Genomic DNA, 21,981 nt, shown 5'->3' with positions numbered 1-21,981 from the left:
CAGCTGTCATTACTAGCAACATGACTAGCACCTACCCTATGGCATGAAATCAGCGTACATACCACTCAGAATAGGACGCAACTCTGGTTACATGCTCATGTCACGCCTTTGAGACTATTATTTTCTTTGCGAAGGCCCATAAAATGCAGAATCTGCTACTGCTGACGATTGCATGCAAAATCCAATCTCATTGCGATCGCAAGGCTGAACTGGAACCCATGGCTGTACTGGAACTGCTTCCATCTTTTTCCTCGGAACAGCTGCGTGTGATGTCATGCATCCAGATTGAAAATGGTCCGGACGCGCCTCCGTTGCGATCGCACTCTGAAGGCTTGCACATGCACTGTGCGGCCGCAGCTCTTGTGCAGATTACCGAAAGTCACTCGTATGCGATTTTCTGTAATCTGCTGGCTTTACTGAATGAGGCCTAATAGCAGCTTTGTGAAGACATTTCAAAAAGGCCCTATGTGCGGTTCTGCTGGAAGCTCGCAGCTAATTGAATCTACCTGTATTTCTTTATCTCTGGGTCCGGGCAATACTGAATTATTGGCAATGTACAAAAATGTATTAGTATAGATGATAAACAATCTTAGGGGAGTATTTAGTTAATGGCAATACGTGGTCGACATGTACGGATGCGCACATCAATGCTGATTATGGTAACTAAATATCACAAGTTTCCAGCACACCGCCATGGGGGGGACGAGGATAAATCTGCGTTGCTGGAGGATGCAGAGTGATGGAGATATGCCAGAACCTTGCACCTATCGCTGCTAATTCAATACCCCCGTAAAGAGATAGGGGTAAAAGTAATAGGGTGCGAGCAGTGGCGCCGAGAGAGGGGGGAAGGAGGGGTAAAAATTACCTGGGCCCAGGTCTGATGGTGGAGCCCAGTGGGGGCCCAGGTCCACACCTCCTTTAATTAGGCCATGCCCTTGAAAAGTACCTGGGCCCAGCCAGGCTCTTTACTGCCCTGGCTGGGAGGCGTGGAACGCTCCTGTGAGTGGGTGCTTCTGATGTGCTAAACACCCCCCCCAAAAGGGGAGTGGCCATGCCTCAGCATGCTGTGGCCACATTCCCTCCAGTGGGGGGGCAGGGGGGCCCAGGAAGTTGTTGTACCCGGGCCCAGGATTTCTTTTGGCAGCCCTGGGTGCTAGAGGCCGGAGGTGCGGGAGTTTGTGCGAGATTGGCTGTATTTTTTTAAAGCGGCAATCATTTACCAACCTGGTTTTGCCTTGCAAGTAATTGCTGCTTTAAAAAATATGGGGATGCAACAGTGCTGTGTATGTGCAGCCCTAGTATCATGTCACGTGGACTAGAATGGCGGCACAGTAGAGTCATTGTTACCTGCACTCGATGAACCATTGCCGGATGCGATCTTGCAGTGTTTCCTTTATGTCTAATCCCTCTGTCTCTCTGACGGTGTCCTTTATCTGCTCCAGGGCGTGTTGGTAGTCAGCCTCGTACTGCTCCTGTAGTGCGGATCGCAGGGACTCTGTTTTCTTAGTGATGATCTCCGCCACGCTGACGCTGTTGAAGTGCGCCGGTGGCACCTGTAGGTACACGTTGGTCATATGTTTATCCAGATCGGTGCAGATTTGACCTTACCCAATGAGCTGTACACACGCCAGATAGACACTGAGTGGCCAAATTATCATGACCACCCGGCGATTTAATGCAAAGTGGCCCAATAAAGTGTATTGCTCATGCAATAATGGGTAAGCCACGCAATCTGACGCACGCTGAACGTGGAATGTCAGCTGGTGCCCATAGCAGCGGTGCCAGCATTAGCACAACATCTGAACTAGTGAATTACCTGATGGCGGTGGTTGTTACAGTAGTGTACACAGAGTGGATCAACAACTGCCTCCCTCGTACAATTCACCAGTGCAGACGTGTTCCTAATGCACCAACGGTCATTCCATGTTCATCGTCCGACAGATTGTGTCGCATCGGCGCTTACCCACTATTGCATGAGTGATACACGTCATCAGACTCTGCACGTCATCAGACCTTTGCCTTTCCGTTCTTATACAGAGTCAGACGTCCTACATCAGCATTATCTGCAAAAGCCGCTTGCATAAAATCGCGGTCATAATAATTTGCCTGCTCAGTGTATTTTCGTTACCAGCTGCGTAGATATGTAAATTTAAGTTTTTGTTAAAATAGTAATACCAAAAATAGCTAAAAAAACCAACACGTTTTCCTATAAAGTGGGCTGCTTTCTAAAATGCTGCTTAATCAACAACAATTCCTAGGAAATGCCATCTCAAAATAAATATAACGGAGTCACCGCCACCGTAGAGGTCTATGGGGACAGTAGTAAAGTGCATTTGGGTTATAAAACACAACAACTTTTTAATATTTATTCAAATACAAAGGGCTATGGATTTTGCTGAGTTGACATTTGCGTTAAAGCTTTATGAATGGGCTGAACTTTGACCTACAATCTGTACTTTGTACAGCTATAATGGGTAATTGATGTTCATGTGTACTGTTGGTTTGGCTATGTGGGTAATATTGCAGGCCAAAGCAACGAGAAAAGGTCATTATTGTGTTGTAGGATATAGCAGACTATCAGAGCATGTGTGATCATTGGACAATCTTCCTGGCGTACAAGTGATTCTGATACAGAGAACACTGTGATGTGTATATGTTGCATGGAATTTAATAACAGCCTGATGTAGGAGCTGCTACAGTTCAAGACACAGGAGAGTTGTGGTATCGGTGACAAAGGATAACTCGGAGCGATAAAGTTTGTGAGACAGAAGCACAACAGAGCTTTGTATTGCGCGAGGCTGGAAAACTCCGGCGAGGGAATGGAACTGAGATCTTTAGCAACAGAGATCAGAGGAGTTTACAAACTTACTAAAACGGTCTCAAGGGACAAATCTGACCAATGGCTTCTGTTGTTCTACAGAAACAAAGAGCGACATTTATAAAAACTGCCCCAGCACTTTCAGCAAGGAAAACTTTGGAAAGGCTTCTGTGTGATATTTATAGACATGTCAAGTATATTTTACAATTTTACTCTGCCAGAGTATTAATTTCATTACTTTAGTGCCTGTGGTCATTATTAGAAATGTCATAAAATTTGTTACTTTTTGATAATTGCTTTGCAATTTTGTGGCCTGTCCCAAAAGGCAGAAAGGAAATTCCTACACCAGTTTACAGGCACGGGAGCATTCTTACATACCATTGTATTTATAACAGTAAACCTGAGGTTCAGCGCCTCATAACTCAGTCTCATAACAGATTTTGTGGGATCACAAAATGTAAATGTGCAATTCTTTTTAAAGAGCCTCACATGGTTTTGGGTGACTAGGGGGTCTATTCATAATCACTAGTGGGCCTAGTACATCCCGAGAGGGGTGAGGTAAGTATTCTACCCCCCCCCCCACTACCCCCCTAACTCTCCATTACCGCAGCCTAATCCTAACCTCCCCCCTTAGTGCCTAAACCTAACCCTTCCATTTCCGCAGCCTAACCCTCCCCTCAAAGTGCCTAAACCTACCCCCGCCCTGCAGCCTAACCCAAACCCCCCTCCCCCCGTGGTGTCCAACCCTAACACCCCCCCACCCTGCAGCCTAACCCTAACCCCCCAGGTGGCGCCTAAACCCCCCCTTCCTCCCCAGTGGTGTCTACCCCTAACCCCCCCCCCCCCCGTCCTGCAGCCTAACCCTAACTCCCCAGGTGGCACCTAAACCTACCCCCCCAAGCCAAATTCTAACCCGCCAGCCTGTACTTACCTTCGGGATTCCAGCAGTCCGTATCCTGGCGTCATGATGCTGACCTAGTCGGGATTCCGGCGTCGGTGTTCCGCCAGCTGTCCGTATTTCGACTGCAGGGATCCCGACAACCGGATTCCTGAACCCCACCAAAGGCTAATATACAACATACTCCGAAAATTTAAAGTGGGATCGGAATGGAGGTTATGCATGCACACTAAGGGGTATATTCAATAAGAGTCGGGTCTATTCCGACATGCAGTTGTCGGAATAGACCCGACAACCCCATTCAAACGAGCGGCCAAATCCGACTGTCGGATTTGGCTGCTCCCGTTGTCATGGCCTGCTGAAGCTGTCTACGGCGCCTGGGGGAGGGAGCGGTTTGCGGCGCCGGGAGGAGGTGTAGGCGGCCCGCCGGGGGGAGGTCGTGACAGCCAACTGGTAGGAGGTGCAGGCGGCCCGCCGGGGGGGGGGGGGGGGGGGGGGCGCTGCAGCCTGCCAGAAGGAGGTGCAGGCGGCACGCCGGGGGCAAGGTCGCGGCACCCATGGCGTGATGAGGTGTAGGGGTATATTCGATTGCAGTCGAAAACTGCCATCTGTCGACCTATTCAAAGCTTTTCGACAAGTCGAGGCATTCGACTTGTCGAAAAGCACGTGGATCGGCGGAATAGCTGCCGATCCACGTGTTGATGTCGAAAACGGGGCCAAATCCGACAGGTTTTGGCCCCGTTTTCGACCATCTCAATCCGACATCAAAATGATGTCGGAATGAGATGGACCCAGAGGAGGCGAGGGGGGGGGGGGGGGGGGATGCAGGGACAGCCGGCGGTATCCAGAGGAGATCAGCGCTACAGTAGCGCTGCAGCTGGATGTCACTCACCCGCCCGACCTCACGGCAGCTTCCACCCGGCTCCAGCACGCTGATCTCCCCTGGCTGCCGCCGGCTGTCCCCCTCGCGGTAGGTGGCAAAACGGGGGGAGAAGGTGGGGAGGCAGCGCACCGGGAAGAAGATGAGGGCAGCTCACCAAGAGGTGTTCGGCACAGACCGTCGGGAGGAATTAAAAGGCTGCCAGACGGTGGAGGCGGAGCGGATGGGGAGGAGAGGAGGAGACGGGGGGAGCAGCGGCTGCAGCAGCAGAGGCTCACGGCAGCGTCCATCTGACTCTAGCAAGCGGGACCTCGCTTGCTGGAGCCGGGTGGACGCTGCCGCTGGGTCCCTGCTCTCCCCGCTGCTCCCCCGTCCCCTGCTCTCAGCTCACTCATCTCAATCCAACTTTTTTTTAAGTCGGATTGAGATTGTCGGAAACGGGGCTAAAACCTGTCGGGTTTGGCCCCGCTTCCGACAATGCACGCTGATCGGCGGCTGAAGCCGCCGATCAGCGTGCATTCCGACAGCATTCCGACAAGTCGGGTTTCCCGACTTATCGGAATAAACAGGGCCGTAATGAATAGGTCGGAACCCCTTCCAACCTAAAACTGTCGGAAGCGGCCATCTTTCCGACAAAACGGCAGCTTCCGACAGTTATTGAATATACCCCTAAGAGGTATATTCAATAAGTGTCGGAAGCTGCCGTCTTGTCGGAAAGATGCCAGCTTCCGACAGATTTAGGTTGGAAGGGGTTCCGACCTATTCATTAGGGGCTGGGTTTTTTTCGACAAGTCGGGAATTCCCGACTTGTCGGAAAACACGTGGATCGGCGGAATAGCCGCGGATCCACATGCTTTTGTTGGAAACGTGCCAAATCCGACAGGTTTTGGCCCCGTTTCCGACAATCTCAATCTGACTTTAAAAAAAGTCGGATTGAGGAGATGAGACGGGGGAGCGGGGACATGTTTTGATGGGGGAGGATTAGGAGGTAGAGACGGCGGGCTATGCGGATACCTCCTGCCGCCTTCCCTTCCACTGCGGCATGGCGGCACCTGAAGCAGCCTCCCTGCTCCCAGTGGCAGCACCTCCTCCGGACTCCCGTTTCCCCCTGTACGGCAGCTGACGGTCCGGAGCGGCTCACCGGCAGCACCTCCTCCAGACTCCTGTGTCCCCTGTACAATGCATATCGGAAAGGATCCGACTTGTATTGAATATACCCCTAACACGGCATCTATGCCCTTATTTATCAATGAATGATAAATTTCACTGTGAGTGATAAAAAAAACACCAGCCAATCCGCTTCTAACAGTCATTTTTCAAACCCAGCCTGTGACATGGAAGTAAGAAGCTGATTGGCTGGTGCAATTTATCACTCAAAGTGAAATTTATCACTTATTGATAAATAAGGGTACTAGTCTGCCCCTTTGCGGTTAAAAATAAGTGGGCATGATCAGACTGGGGCATTCCTCACTGCTATGTGCCAACTAATGTGCCGATGTGCAAAAGGATGATTTCATTGCGTTTGATGATATATATAATCATATGGGAGTGGATCTTTCCTATATCTGGAAGCATTTGTTTTGCAGCGTGCACCAGTTTGTTTGTTGTTTGTAGCAGAGCAAATGAATACCAGTCCGGAGTTGTTATCATATTTCTCCAATAATTCCAGCTACGTGCCTTACTTTATCTACGCACCGATATACTTTGCATTACACACAAGGGCCTGATGCTGAACTGGATGCACACTGGACGTAATCCAAGTAAAAACAAAGTAGCACATAAAAAAGAAAATATTTACACTCATATGCAAAGCCACACGCATCACGTCAACATACATGTCCGGATTCCATCAGGCATTCATTACATACACTTACATCCTTGTTTTTACCATTTGTCTTGCGTTTAGAAAACGTATTCATTCACTCTTAATAATAAAAACCGACTATTATGAAACAGCCGACAGAACTCTCACTCTTGTACAAGGAAAAAATAATCGCTTAAACGTGCATACAAAGCATAATATGTGCAACAGCAATGAAGGAATCAGCTTCAGAACGGCACCTGCAATCAGAAGCTGCGACCACCGTTATTACCATCATCATCATCATCATCACTGCATATCTGTGCCAGCCCTCTGCAACCCATAAATGATTCGTCTTGTACCGGCATATACGTATATCTGTGCTGGTCTGCATTAATTAGCAATTACTGCTCCAACACACCCGTATTATACTCTGCCTACATGAGAGTACTAAAGAGTGGATAGTGGTAGACAAACACTGTGTTCTGGAGTATTCAGCAGTGAACAAAGGGCCTAATTCAGATCTGATCGCTGCGCATGCATGTGCACCTCAATGCGCTGGTGCGTTGGACAGCTACAATGGGCATCGGCGGTCAGCGACGGGATGGTACGAAGGATCCATTCGCATGGGTGATTGACAGGAAGAGGCCATTTGTGAGTGGTAGTTACTTACCCTGTGCGATGAATCCAGCGTTGCAGGTCCCGGAATTCACGTCAGACATCCGCCCTGCAAACGCCTAGACACGCCTGCGTTCGCCGCACCACTCCCAGAAAACAGTCAGTTGACACCCACAAACGACCTCTGCCTGTCAATCTCCTTGCGATCGGCTGTGTGAATGGATTCTTCGTTAAATCCATCGCTCAGAAAGGATCCGCTTTGTAGCCGTATGACGCGCCTGCGCATTGCGGTGCATACGCATGCACAGTAGTAACCTCTTTGCTGCGCTGCAAAAAACGGCAATGAGCGATCAACTCAGAATGACCCCCAATATGTGAGCGCTCCCTTTACTCACATCTAAAAGCTAAGCAAGATAAAGAGACAAACAGAGTAAAGCTGACATATGATCACTATATACTTACAGGGAATGCAATGCTGCTTCCTACTGTTATGCACAGTAGCAGTGAACAGCAGGTGAGTGATGCTCCCTGCATACAGGGGTCAGAAATATAGAAAATAAATGTTTACCAAGGAACTAAGTTTGTATTCTGAGTGAACATTGGGGGTAATTCAGACCTGATGGCTGCTGTGCGTTTTCGCACAGCGGGCAATCAGATCTGAACTACGCATGCGTATGCACTGCAATGCGCCAACGCGTCGCACAACAGCAGCGGGCATCGGTGCCTAGCAACGGGATGGTGTGAAAAAAAATGATCGCACGGGCGATCACAAGGTGATTGACAAGAAGAGGCCGTTTGTGGGTGACAACTGACCGTTTTACAGTAGTGTCCGGAAAAACGCAGGAGTGACCAGTCGTTTTCAGGGAGGATGTCTGACGTCAGCTCCGGCCCCGATCACCAGCAAACAATCGCAGCGGGTGTGTAAGTCCTGGGATGCGCATATAGGCCCTCATTCCGAGTTGTTCGCTCGGTATTTTTCATCGCATCGCAGTGAAAATCCGCTTAGTACGCATGCGCAATGTTCGCACTGCGACTGCGCCAAGTAACTTTACTATGAAGAAAGTATTTTTACTCACGGCTTTTTCTTCGCTCCGGCGATCGTAATGTGATTGACAGGAAATGGGTGTTACTGGGCGGATACACGGCGTTTCAGGGGCGTGTGGCTGAAAACGCTACCGTTTCCGGAAAAAACGCAGGAGTGGCCGGGGAAACGGTGGGAGTGCCTGGGCGAACGCTGGGTGTGTTTGTGACGTCAACCAGGAACGACAAGCACTGAAATGATCGCACAGGCAGAGTAAGTCTGGAGCTACTCTGAAACTGCTAACTCGTTTGTAATCGCAATATTGCGCGTACGTCGGTCGCAATTTTAAGAAGCTAAGATTCACTCCCAGTAGGCGGCGGCTTAGCGTGTGTAACTCTGCTACATTCGCCTTGCGAGCGAACAACTCGGAATGAGGGCCATACTGCACAAACTGATGTTTGTGCAGCTCTGCTACATAAGCGATCGCACACTTGCACAGATTTATCCCCCTCCTCCTGTAGGCGGCGACTATCTGATCGCAGGGCTGCAAGAAACGCACCCTAGCAATCAGGTCTGAATTACCCCCATTGTTGGAATTCTGCGCAGGGTCTTACATACAGACAGTCTTGTACAACAGTACGGTGTGTATAAAGAAAAGCTGCTATCATTTTTGCGACTAAGATGCTCCACTACAGGTAACAATTCATAGAAACATTGGGGGTAAAATTTAGCACATCTAAGATCGCTTTCACAGACATGTGGGGGGACGCCCGGCACAGGGCTAGTCTGCCCCGAATGTCTGACTCTGCCCTGCTGCACAAGTACAAAAGCATCGCACAGCGGCGATGCTTTTGTACCTGACGAGTAGCTTCCTTCCAGCGCTGCTCCTGAGCACTGGCAGGGAGCTTCTCGCTGCATCCTGGGTCGCAGCGGCTATGTGTGGCATCACACAGCTGCCGCGGGCCACTCACCCCCCCAATGGTCCGGACACGCCTCTGTTCTCCAGACCGTGCCCCGCCAATGGCGTTCTAACACCGTTGACACGCCCCCCTCCCGCCCCGCGACCGCCTCTGCCTGATCGCAGCCCAGAGATGCTGATAGCATCTCAATGGGCCCCCGGGGTGCGCACACGCAGTGCAGCCGCTGCGCGTGCGCACTCCACAAAAAGATTCAGATTGCGGTTGATGCCGCTACAGTAATCCAGTCTGAATCACCGCCATAGAAGCAGAGAATCTGACAGCAGAGAAGAACCACTTGATCCATCTAGTCTGCCCATGTACACACCAGTGTTACATTTTCTCGGAAGCCAATTAAGCAACCACTATATTTTTGGGATTTGTGGAAGGAAAACGGAGTACACAGATGAAACCCATGCAGGTACAGGGAGAATATACAAACTACACACATACTGCCCCTTTTATTACTGATTTCAGCATCTACGGTAATTGGCACCGCAGCTGCATCAAAACTTGTTTATAAAGTGGTAATTTAGGTCAGGATTAGTATTTTAGTTGCAATGAACTTGGTATAAAGTCGCAGAATAAGCACAACTCACTTTTATCGGTCCTCAGTCTTTTGCCTTTTTTTTTTTACCCAGATTAGCGTCTAAGTCGCTCACAGCGGCTGCATGCCATGTCCAGGGCACTCGTGCGTTGTTCTTTTGTCACATTAGTGATGTGAACAAGACGCAAATTCAAAACAAATGGTGTGGCAGGATGCAAAGGGGGATATTTGACGCAATTTGCTTTGGTGTATGTGGACACATCTGGAGCATTTATGTGCATTTTGATATGTGGTTAGCGTTTGTATTTCCGGACTCTACGGGTACCTGGCCTTTTAGGCATATTACAATCTAGGAATATCCTATATAATAAAAGGCTAACGTGGCACCTCACCTCTATGGGGGGAATTCAAGTGTGTTGCGCTCCCGGCAACCACTAGATGGTGCCCAACGTAGGAATTAAAGTGTTGATTTGTTCAGGTAGCCGGCGCTAGCATTACTGTTTATGTTGTTCTGTCATTGGTAACTGGTACTAAATAAAAGCCCACCACCCCCCGGTTAGAGAAGCGACATTATGGATATAACAGTAATAATTCACAGCAGCATTTTATCTAATTATATTTTGTATCTAACCCGTAACATAACGCTGGGGAACTCCTTAGCTGCCAGTAACTCACCAGCCCATGCATCGCTCTTCCTGCATCAGGCCTTTTTTTCCTTTCATTGTAAATCCCCCCCTATCACCCTGGTGCCCCTATACTGTTTCACTACCGATGACTATGGGACTCTGCCAGAGACACCTGCGTAATAGTCACAAAGCTTCATTGTGTGGGAGGAAGGCTAATTAGCAGGCAGCAGTAGCAGGTTCCTATCCCTTGGACACAAGTTAATTCCGCCAGCCTCCTCCTGTTCCGATACTAGAGGAGAAATGCGCAGCTCCCCTGTGTGCCCTTCCCATGATTCAGCTTCAGATCCACGTGTTATTTGTTAGGATCCCACAGTCATTGCCACGGCTTTGTCACCGGCTTCCTGACTTGCAGCTGGTTAAGTGGCTGCAGTAAACATACTGTGCTGCCCCCTCTTTCCTCAGCAGCAGCAGCAGGGGAAAAAACACTAAATAATAAGACAAACAACCACTGTACTAGGAAAACAGGCTGCTCTAACCTAATGAATGAAAATCCAAACAATAGGACTGGGAATGTCTCTCTCGTCACATATTGTTACTCAGCGCTGGTTCTTTTACTCTATACACATCCATGCCGTGTGCATATTGGAAGGAAACAACAAAACATGTTACTGGATAAACAATGTTATGTTTTATGGTTGAGTATATACAGTATACTGCTTAACTATGCTGTCCTGCACATTGTAATCTAGTTGTTTGGTTTGATCCACGTAGGTGGCAGAGGACAAAACTGTACAGATCCTGGGGTGAATTTACTAAGAAATTCAGGGGGATATATTCAATTAGGGTCGAAAGCTGCCGTCTGTCGATAAGACGTCAGTTTTCGACTTTTCAGTCCCCGCTATTTTTATTTGACAAGTCGGGGAATTCGATTTGTCGAATAGTACGTGAATCGCCGTATAGCTGCCGATTCATGTACTTTTGAGGGAAACGGGGTCATATTTGACAGGATTAGGCCCCGTTTCTGACCATCTCAGTCCGACATAAAAAAATGTCGGACTGAGATGAGGGACCTGAGAGGAGGAGAGGGGGGGGGGGGAGCCGCAGGGAGACGGGAGAGAGCCGCAGGCAGACAGGGGAGAGCAGCGCTACAGCACAGCAGGATGATGTGTCACAGCCGCGCCGCTCACGACAGCGTCCACCCGGCTCCAGCAAGTGGGGTCACGCTTGCTGGAGCCAGGTGGACACTGCCATGAGGTCTGGCGGTTGTAAGACATCTGTCTGTAGCGCTGCTCTCCTCCGTCTGCCCGTGGCTCTCCCCGCTGGTCTCCCCCCTCTCCTCCGCTCACAGGTCTCCTCTCAATTTGACTTTTTTTAAAGTCGAATTGAGATGGGATTGAATAGGGGTTGTCGGATCCATTCCAACAAATGCATGTCGGAATGGATCCGACCCTAATTGAGTATACCCCAGGGTGTTTAAGCAGAAAATGTAAAAGGGCAATACTATTCAAAGTATACCACGGTGTGTCTTGCTTTAAATAGTATTGGTGTTTTAAAATGCCTGCTTAAACGCGCTTAGAAACGGCGGCTTTTGCAAGCCACCGTTTAGTAAATACAACCAATTGTTATTGGAGCATCCGGCTAAATGACAGGATAGCTGACGTCAAACATATCTTATGTGCAAAGTCCAAATTTGGTTACAGGGGTTTCTCCTCCGCATGCTAGGGATGTGTATGCATCATAGGGGATACGGTCATTAGGTCGACCACTACTGGCCGACATGGAAAAAGATCGACATTACTTTTTCACAATTTTTTTTTTCATTGTTTTAAAACTTTTTCATACTTTACGATCCACATGGACTACGATTGGGAATAGTAACCTGTGCCAAGCGCAGCGCGTCTCCTTGCCTGAAGCTCGCTCACCATGCAAGGGGACACAGTGCACTAGTTGGGGTTCCCGGTCACTTTACGAAGAAAATTACGCCAAAAAAACAACTCATGTCGACCTTTTTCCATGTTGACCTAGTACATGTCGACCTAGTGACAATGTTGACCTAATGCATGTCGACCAATAGTGGTCAACCTAATGACTGTCGACCTAAGTGTGGTCGACCTAATGACCCATACCCGCATCCTAGTAGGCAGGCATGTCACATGTAGCATGTCTGAAATGCTAGAGAGTACCCAATTGCTCTCCCACTTTCCCCTTATGGGAGGCATTTGATATGCCGGCTGTCGGAATCCCGGCGCTCACCATACTGACGGCGGAATCCCAACAGCCGGCATACCGACGACTATTCTCCCTCTTGGGGTGTCCACGACACCCCTGGAGGGAGAAATAAATAGCATGCCACCGTGCCCACAGCGTGGCAAACGCAGCGAGCCCACAAGGGGCTGTTTTGCGCTCACCCTGCTGCCTGCATGCCGGCGGTCAGGATCCCGGCGCCGGGAAGCTGGGAGTCGGGGTCCCAAGCACCTGCATAACATACTACACCCCTTCCTATTACACCACTGAACATAAAGGATGTACTGGAGGCAACTGCATCCGCTGTGTGCGCCATAGGGAACAGGGAAATACCTCCAACCTGACAGCAAATTGGGATGAACTTGCTGAACATGGGACTCTCAGCTCAAATCAGGACTGTCCTGCTGTAATGAGGAGGACAGTTGTGAGGTATCTCCTACCACTTCCAAGTACACACCTCTGCTTCTGCCGGCTCGGCAAAAGTCCTGATGGAACACATCTGATCATACAGAATCTTAATAATATATAGCTGGTACATTTTGGACACATCGTAGGTTGGGTACAAGTCCGCACCTGCTGATACTTACCGTATAATATGGTCTGTCCCATCCATCTGCCCAACAGTGGGAACTGTTGGGGGAGAGCACAAGCCCCCTTTCCCATTGGTCATGTCAGTCTCAGGACAGTCCATAGTGTAGTATTCTATAGATACTGTATATCTTTAGACTGTAAGCTCTCACGAGCAGGGCCCTCAACCCTCATGTGCTTATCCTTCTTTTACTTAACCATCTTCAATGACACCTAATCCTGGCGTTTTCTGCCACCGATACGTATGTCAGTGTTTATTTACCCTGTACTTTTCCCATATTGTCTTCAACTATAAGTCACTATTGTCCTGTTTTGATTTTTTATTTATGTACTCTGTAATTGGGCGCTGCGGATCCCTTGTGGTGCCATATAAAATAAGAATTTACTTACCGATAATTCTATTTCTCGTAGTCCGTAGTGGATGCTGGGGACTCCGTAAGGACCATGGGGAATAACGGCTCCGCAGGAGACTGGGCACATCTAAAGAAAGCTTTAGGACTATCTGGTGTGCACTGGCTCCTCCCCCTATGACCCTCCTCCAAGCCTCAGTTAGGATACTGTGCCCGGACGAGCGTACACAATAAGGAAGGATCTTGAATCCCGGGTAAGACTCATACCAGCCACACCAATCACACCGTACAACTTGTGATCTGAACCCAGTTAACAGCATGATAACAGAGGAGCCTCTAGAAAAGATGGCTCACTACAGCAATAACCCGATTTTTTGGTAACAATAACTATGTACCAGTATTGCAGACAATCCGCACTTGGGATGGGCGCCCAGCATCCACTACGGACTACGAGAAATAGAATTATCGGTAAGTAAATTCTTATTTTCTCTAACGTCCTAAGTGGATGCTGGGACTCCGTAAGGACCATGGGGATTATACCAAAGCTCCCAAACGGGCGGGAGAGTGCGGATGACTCTGCAGCACCAAATGAGAGAACTCCAGGTCCTCCTCAGCCAGGGTATCAATTTTGTAGAATTTTACAAACGTATTTGCTCCTGACCAAGTAGCTGCTCGGCAAAGTTGTAAAGCCGAGACCCCTCGGGCAGCCGCCCAAGATGAGCCCACCTTCCTTGTGGAGTGGGCATTTACAGATTTTTGGCTGTGGCAGGCCTGCCACAGAATGTGCAAGCTGAATTGTCCTACAAATCCAACGAGCAATAGTCTGCTTAGAAGCAGGAGCACCCAGCTTGTTGGGTGCATACAGGATAAACAGCGAGTCAGTTTTCCTGACTCCAGCCGTCCTGGAAACATATTTTTTCAGGGCCCTGACAACGTCTAGCAACTTGGAGTCCTCCAAGTCCCTAGTAGCCGCAGGCACCACAATAGGTTGGTTCAGGTGAAACGCTGAAACCACCTTAGGGAGAAACTGAGGACGAGTCCTCAATTCCGCCCTGTCCGAATGGAAAATCAGATAAGGGCTTTTACAGGATAAAGCCGCCAATTCTGACACGCGCCTGGCCCAGGCCAGGGCCAACAGCATGACCACTTTCCATGTGAGATATTTTAACTCCACAGATTTAAGTGGTTCAAACCAATGTGACTTTTGGAACCCAAAAACTACATTGAGATCCCAAAGTGCCACTGGAGGCACAAAAGGAGGCTGTATATGCAGTACCCCTTTTACAAACGTCTGAACTTCAGGGACTGAAGCTAGTTCTTTTTGGAAGAAAATTGACCTTAATGGACCCCAATTTCAGGCCCATAGACACTCCTGTTTGCAGGAAATGTAGGAATCGACCCAGTTGAATTTCCTCCGTCGGGCCTTACTGGCCTCGCACCACGCAACATATTTTCGCCAAATGCGGTGATAATGTTTTGCGGTTACATCCTTCCTGGCTTTGATCAGGATAGGGATGACTTCATCCGGAATGCCTTTTTTCCTTCAGGATCCGGCGTTCAACCGCCATGCCGTCAAACGCAGCCGCGGTAAGTCTTGGAACAGACAGGGTCCTTGCTGGAGCAGGTCCCTTCTTAGAGGTAGAGGCCACGGATCCTCCGTGAGCATCTCTTGAAGTTCCGGTTACCAAGTCCTTCTTGGCCAATCCGGAGCCACGAATATAGTGCTTACTCCTCTCCATCTTATCAATCTCAGTACCTTGGGTAAGAGAGGCAGAGGAGGGAACACATACACTGACTGGTACACCCACGGTGTTACCAGAGCGTCTACAGCTATTGCCTGAGGGTCCCTTGACCTGGCGCAATACCTGTCGAGTTTTTCCCAACGGTTTATAATCATGTGGACGACTTCTGGGTGAAGTCCCCACTCTCCCGGGTGGAGGTCGTATCTGCTGAGGAAGTCTGCTTCCCAGTTGTCCACTCCCGGAATGAATACTGCTGACAGTGCTATCACATGATTTTCCGCCCAGCGAAGAATCCTTGCAGCTTCTGCCATTGCCCTCCTGCTTCTTGTGCCACCCTGTCTGTTTACGTGGGTGACTGCCGTGATGTTGTCCGACTGGATCAACACCGGCTGACCTTGAAGCAGAGGTCTTGCTAAGCTTAGAGCATTGTAAATGGCCCTTAGCTTCAGGATATTTATGTGAAGTGATGTCTCCAGGCTTGACCATAAGCCCTGGATATTCCTTCCCTGTGTGACTGCTCCCCAGCCTCGCAGGCTGGCATCCGTGGTCACCAGGACCCAGTCCTGAATCTGCGGCCCTCTAGAAGATGAGCACTCTGCAACCACCACAGGAGGGACACCCTTGTCCTTGGTGACAGGGTTATCCGCTGATGCATCTGAAGATGCGACCCGGACCATTTGTCCAGCAGGTCCCACTGGAAAGTTCTTGCGTGGAATCTGCCGAATGGGATTGCTTCGTAGGAAGCCACCATTTTACCCAGAACCCTTGTGCATTGATGCACTGAGACTTGGCTCAGTTTTTAGGAGGTTCCTGACTAGCTCGGATAACTCCCTGGCTTTCTCCTCCGGGAGAAACACCTTTTTCTGGACTGTGTCCAGGATCATCCCTAGGAACAGAAGACAAGTCGTCGGAACCAGCTGCGATTTTGGAATATTGAGAATCCAATCGTGCTGCCGCAACACTACCTGAGATAGTGCTACACCGACCTCCAACTGTTCCCTGGATCTTACCCTTATCAGGGAATCGTCCAAGTAAGGGATAACTAAAATTCCCTTCCTTCGAAGGAATATCATCATTTCGGCCATTACCTTGGTAAAGACCCGGGGTGCCGTGGACCATCCATACGGCAGCGTCTGAACTGATAGTGACAGTTCTGTACCATAAACCTGAGGTACCCTTGATGAGAAGGGTAAATTTTGACATGAAGGTAAGCATCCTTGATGTCCCGAGACATCATGTAGTCCCCTTCTTCCAGGTTCGCAATCACTGCTCTGAGTGACTCAATCTTGAATTTGAACCTCTGTATGTAAGTGTTCAAAGATTTTAGATTTAGAATCGGTCTCACCGAGCCGTCCGGCTTCGGTACCACAACAGTGTGGAATAATACCCCGTTCCCTGTTGCAGGAGGGGTACCTTGATTATCACCTGCTGGGAATACAGCTTGTGAATGGCTTCCAAAACTGTCTCCGTCAGAAGGAGACATCGGTAAAGCCGACTTTAGGAAACGGCGAGGGGGAGACGTCTCGAATTCTAATTTGTACCCCTGAGATATCACCTGAAGGATCCAGGGGTCTACTTGCGAGTGAGCCCACTGCGCGCTGAAATTCATTGAGACGGGCCCCCACCGTGCCTGATTCTGCTTGTAAAGCCCCAGCGTCATACTGAGGGCTTGGCAGAGGCGGGAGAGGGTTTCTGTTCCTGGGAACTGGCTGATTTCTGCAGCCTTTTTCCTCTCCCTCTGTCACGGGGCAGAAATGAGGAACCTTTTGCCCGCTTGTCCACGAAAAGACTGCGCCTGATAATACGGCGTCTTCTCATGTTGAGAGGCGACCTGGGGTACAAACGTGGATTTCCCAGCTGTTGCCGTGGCCACCAGGTCTGAAAGACCGACCCCAAATAACTCCTCCCTTTAATAAGGCAATACTTCCAAATGCCGTTTGGAATATGCATCACCTGACCACTGACGTGTCCATAACCTTCTACTGGTAGAAATGGACAACGCACTTAGACTTGATGCCAGTCGGCAAATATTCCGCTGTGTATCACGCATATATAGAAATGCATCTTTTAAATGCTCTATAGGCAAAAATATACTGTCCCTATCTAGGGTATCAATATTTTTAGTCAGGGAATCCGACCACGCCAACCCAGCACTGCACATCCAGGCTGAGGCGATTGCTGGTCGCAGTATAACACCAGTATGTGTGTAAATACATTTTAGGATACCCTCCTGCTTTCTATCAGCAGGATCCTTAAGGGCGGCCATCTCAGGAGAGGGTAGAGCCCTTACAAGCGTGTGAGCGCTTTATCCACCCTAGGGGGTGTTTCCCAACGCACCCTAACTTCTGGCGGGAAAGGATATAATGCCAATAACATTTTAGAAATTATCAGTTGTTATCGGGGGGAAACCACGCATCATCACACACCTCATTTAATTTCTCAGATTCAGGAAAACTACAGGTAGTTTTTCCTCACCGAACGTAATACCCCTTTTTGGTGGTACTCGTATTATCAGAAATGTGTAAAACATTTTTCATTGCCTCAATTATGTAACGTGTGGCCCTACTGGAAGTCACATTTGTCTTTTCACCGTCGACACTGGAGTCAGTATCTGTGTCGGCGTCTATATCTGCCATCTGAGGTAACGGGCGCTTTAGAGCCCCTGACGGCCTATGAGACGTCTGGACAGGCCCAAGCTGAGTAGCCGGCTGTCTCATGTCAACCACTGTCTTTTATACAGAGCTGACACTGTCACGTAATTCCTTCCAACAGTTCATCCACTCAGGTGTCGACCCCCTAGGGGGTGACATCACTATTACAGGCAATCTGCTCCGTCTCCACATCATTTTTCTCCTCATACATGTCGACACAAACGTACCGACATACAGCACACACACAGGGAATGCTCTGATAGAGGACAGGACCCCACTAGCCCTTTGGGGAGACAGAGGGAGAGTTTGCCAGCACACACCAGAGCGCTATATATATACAGGGATAACCTTATATAAGTGTTTTTCCCCTTATAGCTGCTGTATCTTTAATACTGCGCGTAATTTGTGCCCCCCCCCCCTCTCTTTTTTAACCCTTTCTGTAGTGTAGTGACTGCAGGGGAGAGACAGGGAGCTTTCCTCCAACGGAGCTGTGAGGGAAAATGGCGCCAGTGTGCTGAGGAGATAGGCTCCGCCCCCTTATCGGCGGCCTTATCTCCCGTTTTTCTATGTATTCTGGCAGGGGTTAAATGCATCCATATAGCCCAGGAGCTATATGTGATGCATTTTTTGCCAACCAAGGTGTTTTTTATTGCGTCTCAGGGCGCCCCCCCCCAGCGCCCTGCACCCTCAGTGACCGGAGTGTGAAGTGTGCTGAGAGCAATGGCGCACAGCTGCAGTGCTGTGCGCTACCTTGTTGAAGACAGGACGTCTTCTGCCGCCGATTTTCCGGACCTCTTCTGCCTTCTGGCTCTGTAAGGGGGCCGGCGGCGCGGCTCTGGGACCCATCCAGGCTGGGCCTGTGATCGTCCCTCTGGAGCTAATGTCCAGTAGCCTAAGAAGCCCAATCCACTCTGCACGCAGGTGAGTTCGCTTCTTCTCCCCTTAGTCCCTCGATGCAGTGAGCCTGTTGCCAGCAGGTCTCACTGAAAATAAAAAACCTAAACTAAAACTTTCACTAAGAAGCTCAGGAGAGCCCCTAGTGTGCACCCTTCTCGTTCGGGCACAAAGATCTAACTGAGGCTTGGAGGAGGGTCATAGGGGGAGGAGCCAGTGCACACCAGATAGTCCTAAAGCTTTCTTTAGATGTGCCCAGTCTCCTGCGGAGCTGCTATTCCCCATGGTCCTTACGGAGTCCCCAGCATCCACTTAGGACGTTAGAGAAATAAAGGATAATAATAATAAATATGATTGTCCCTACTGAGCTGTCGCAGCCAACTTTGTTCAGTGCATGATTTGCTGGCCAAGGGGGAATATTCGGAGACACAAACGTTTGCACTGTTGGATGGGAGAAGATGAGCTAGTAATAGACGTTCCTTGCTAAGGTCAGGTTAGCACACACATGAGCCAATGTTTTGTGGGATAACACTGGGCGTGGAGAAAGTACAATTACTTAGTTGTAATAAGATACCCTTCAAAGGTATTCTTAATTCTGTCAAGTGTTAATAAGAATGCAAGCTGTCTTGCTCAGCCATCGTCAACACTTCTCGATAAACCAATTTATCATGAATAATGGTAGAGCCGCAGCTTGTCCCTATATCCACTGCATACTGTTATATTGTTATTGTGTTAGTTTATAGATGACATCACAATGTAAATACATGCAAATCGATGTGAACATAAAAATCATTGTACCAAACTAGAGTTTTTACATGTGTCTACTGTAACGTGTCTTGTGGTGCAATCTCTAATGGGTCTGGTTCCACTTCAATGCATCTAATATGCATCAGTGCATTTGAAAGGTAAAATAGATGCCATGCTATGCATTTAAAAAGAGTTTTCATGGAAGTTCCGAGGTATGTCCGCCATTGGAAAAACCTGCATGTCTGTTCAGCGCCAAAGCTGTAATCCAACATTGTTATCTATGAGAACTATGGGGGTCATTCCGACCCGATCGCTCGCTGCAGTTTGTCGCAGCGCAGCGATTGGTTCGGAACTACGCATGCGCCAGCACCGCTGCCTAGCGATCGCTGGGCGGGAGGGGGCTGAACGGCGGCGTTAAGCCGCCGTTTAGTAGGCGCAATCCGCCCAACGCAGGCATGGCCAGACCGTTGGGGGGACGTGCCGCGGCGGCTGCGTGACGTCTCACGCAGCCGCTGCGGCAGCGACTCATAACTCCCGGCCAGGAGCTGCGCTGGCCGGGAGTTACTCCACAAACACAAGAGCGCTTTTGTATTTGTGCGGGGGGGGGGAGGGTGGCACTGACATGCAGGGCGGACTAGCCCTGTGCTGGCCATCCCCCGGCCCGCATGTCAGGGAAGATGATCGTAGCTGTGCTAAATTTAGCACAGCTACGATCAACTCGGAATGACCCCCCATATACCTTGAAGTGCCTATAACAGATATTGAACCCTTCTACCTCAAGTCCCATGTCTATTTGGAAAAGGCTTTGTTCACACCCCTTATTCTTGTTCCTTCCTCTATGGTAGTGAGGACAGTCTCCGGTCCTTCTGCTGCAATGATGATACTGTCTTCAGGAAAACCACAGAGGTAATTTGAACTCACAGGTGGTGTACTCACCCAGTATATATAGACAGCATCAGAATGGGGGCATGAAGGGCCTACTGGGGAATGCTGTGCTAGGGGCCCAATATTAAAGGGTGTGGCCAATCACCAGAGGAGGTGTGGCCAGCTGCCACAGAGAGACTTGGGCAACTATCAGAGTGGACATATTCAGCCGGCAAGGAACAGGAGGGGACAGGGGTGACAGGACTGCCCATTTTGATTGGCAGGAGGCTAATGTCAGTGCATTTTCCAAAGAAACAAACCAAGTACCCAAGTCCATCCATGATCCTGCTCCACCAAGGTACTGACCGTCTAGTACAGTAACAATGCATAACTTGAGTGCATGGTGTGCAACCTGACCTCGAGAGGGGCCCACTGGGAATTTCCCCTGTACACCTGTGGGCCAGTCCAATCCTTTATATAAATCCCATCTATGGCAACCCACCATGTGGCCTAATAGAAGTCATTTACAAGCAGACCCTTATTCATAAATTACTCTCAAGGCATGGCATCAAATGGGAACATGGCAGTGGAGAAACACTAGACTCAGAAGACTGGGTGTTCTAATTTCTGCTGTACTCCCGTCCCAAAATCAGGCCCTAGCTGTTTTCACTACAATTTTGTCATGTGATATAAATAATTCACCATGCATGTGGCCTTAAATAAGTCATATTTTGGTGTAATGTGCCATTAGCCGTTCGTGACTGGAGGAATTTACAGTGTCTGGGTATACTCCAGGAAAAACAAAATATATGCTTTTTTCTCAAGACTCTCCCTACAAATTACAGGACTTTAACACAATTAGAAGACTTTCAATGATTGAGTTATCTGTATATGGCTCCTGCAGCTGCCAAGCAGGCGAGAACTAATTTAAGTCTTTACTGTAACTCTCCGGTTCCATTCAGCATAAGGAAATCCTTAGTCACAACGCATGTTGTATCACTCACAGCCAGGGTGTAGAACAGTGCACATCTGCCAACTTTAATGGACCTTTGTAAATATCCAATAGGAGATATGCGTTTCATACTCTGGACATACAAAACCTCCTATTGGCAGATGGAATAAAAGGTTTCTATTACAGGAATTCTACCTCCCACCAAAAGAATCATGCCCAAGAGGTCTCCCACATTGGGGATCAATTTCCCATTTGTGCTGAATAGAAGACAGTTCCACCAAGGAATGAGGGTGGTCTGACCATAGTACAACACAGGTCCTCCAAGAGCTGCTGCATTTTGTGATTGGAGCTTGTTCTTGGTGTGTGGTTTGCATTTTTCAAGCAATGTGCGAGTTCATACAGCTTTGTGTTTTGAATGTATTAAATCATTTCATATCCTCCCTCCTCATTTTGCCTTTTATCACCCAGAACACTTTGATAACTCCCATTTGGTGGCTTGGAGCTCCCGTCTTTTGCATGGTCTCATTTCTGAGTTGTGGACTCTAATTGAATTACTACTAATGATGTGGTCTATGGGGCTCACAAATATTATATACCATTTTTGAAACTAGACATAAAATGCAGTTGTAGATCTGGCGGAAAAAAAATATTTTCTCTTGCAAAAAATTTCAACCCATAATAACTTGGTAAGGGGCACCACCCAAGGGTCTCCAGAGGGCACAATGAACTTTTATAACTGACTAGCAATCTTTAGCCAGTGTTTTATGGAACGGTAAATCTTTTA

At 48.9% G+C, this 21,981-nt stretch overlaps 1 protein-coding gene across 2 annotated transcripts in view; it reads right to left on the bottom strand.

Moving 5' to 3' along the window:
• The window catches only part of IQCA1 (IQ motif containing with AAA domain 1), a 292,671-nt gene that overhangs the window by 158,056 nt on the left and 112,634 nt on the right, over positions 1-21,981 (bottom strand). For both annotated transcript variants that reach the window (XM_063933216.1, XM_063933217.1), the window contains one exon: positions 1,348-1,553. In XM_063933216.1, the coding sequence (XP_063789286.1) occupies positions 1,348-1,553 (206 nt within the window). The remainder of the gene's footprint in view (positions 1-1,347; positions 1,554-21,981) is intronic.

This window comes from Pseudophryne corroboree, chromosome 7 (assembly GCF_028390025.1).
Source record: "Pseudophryne corroboree isolate aPseCor3 chromosome 7, aPseCor3.hap2, whole genome shotgun sequence".
NCBI lineage: Eukaryota > Metazoa > Chordata > Amphibia > Anura > Myobatrachidae > Pseudophryne > Pseudophryne corroboree.
Note: the sequence above shows the minus strand (reverse complement) of the source record. Positions and strands in the feature narration are given on the sequence as shown.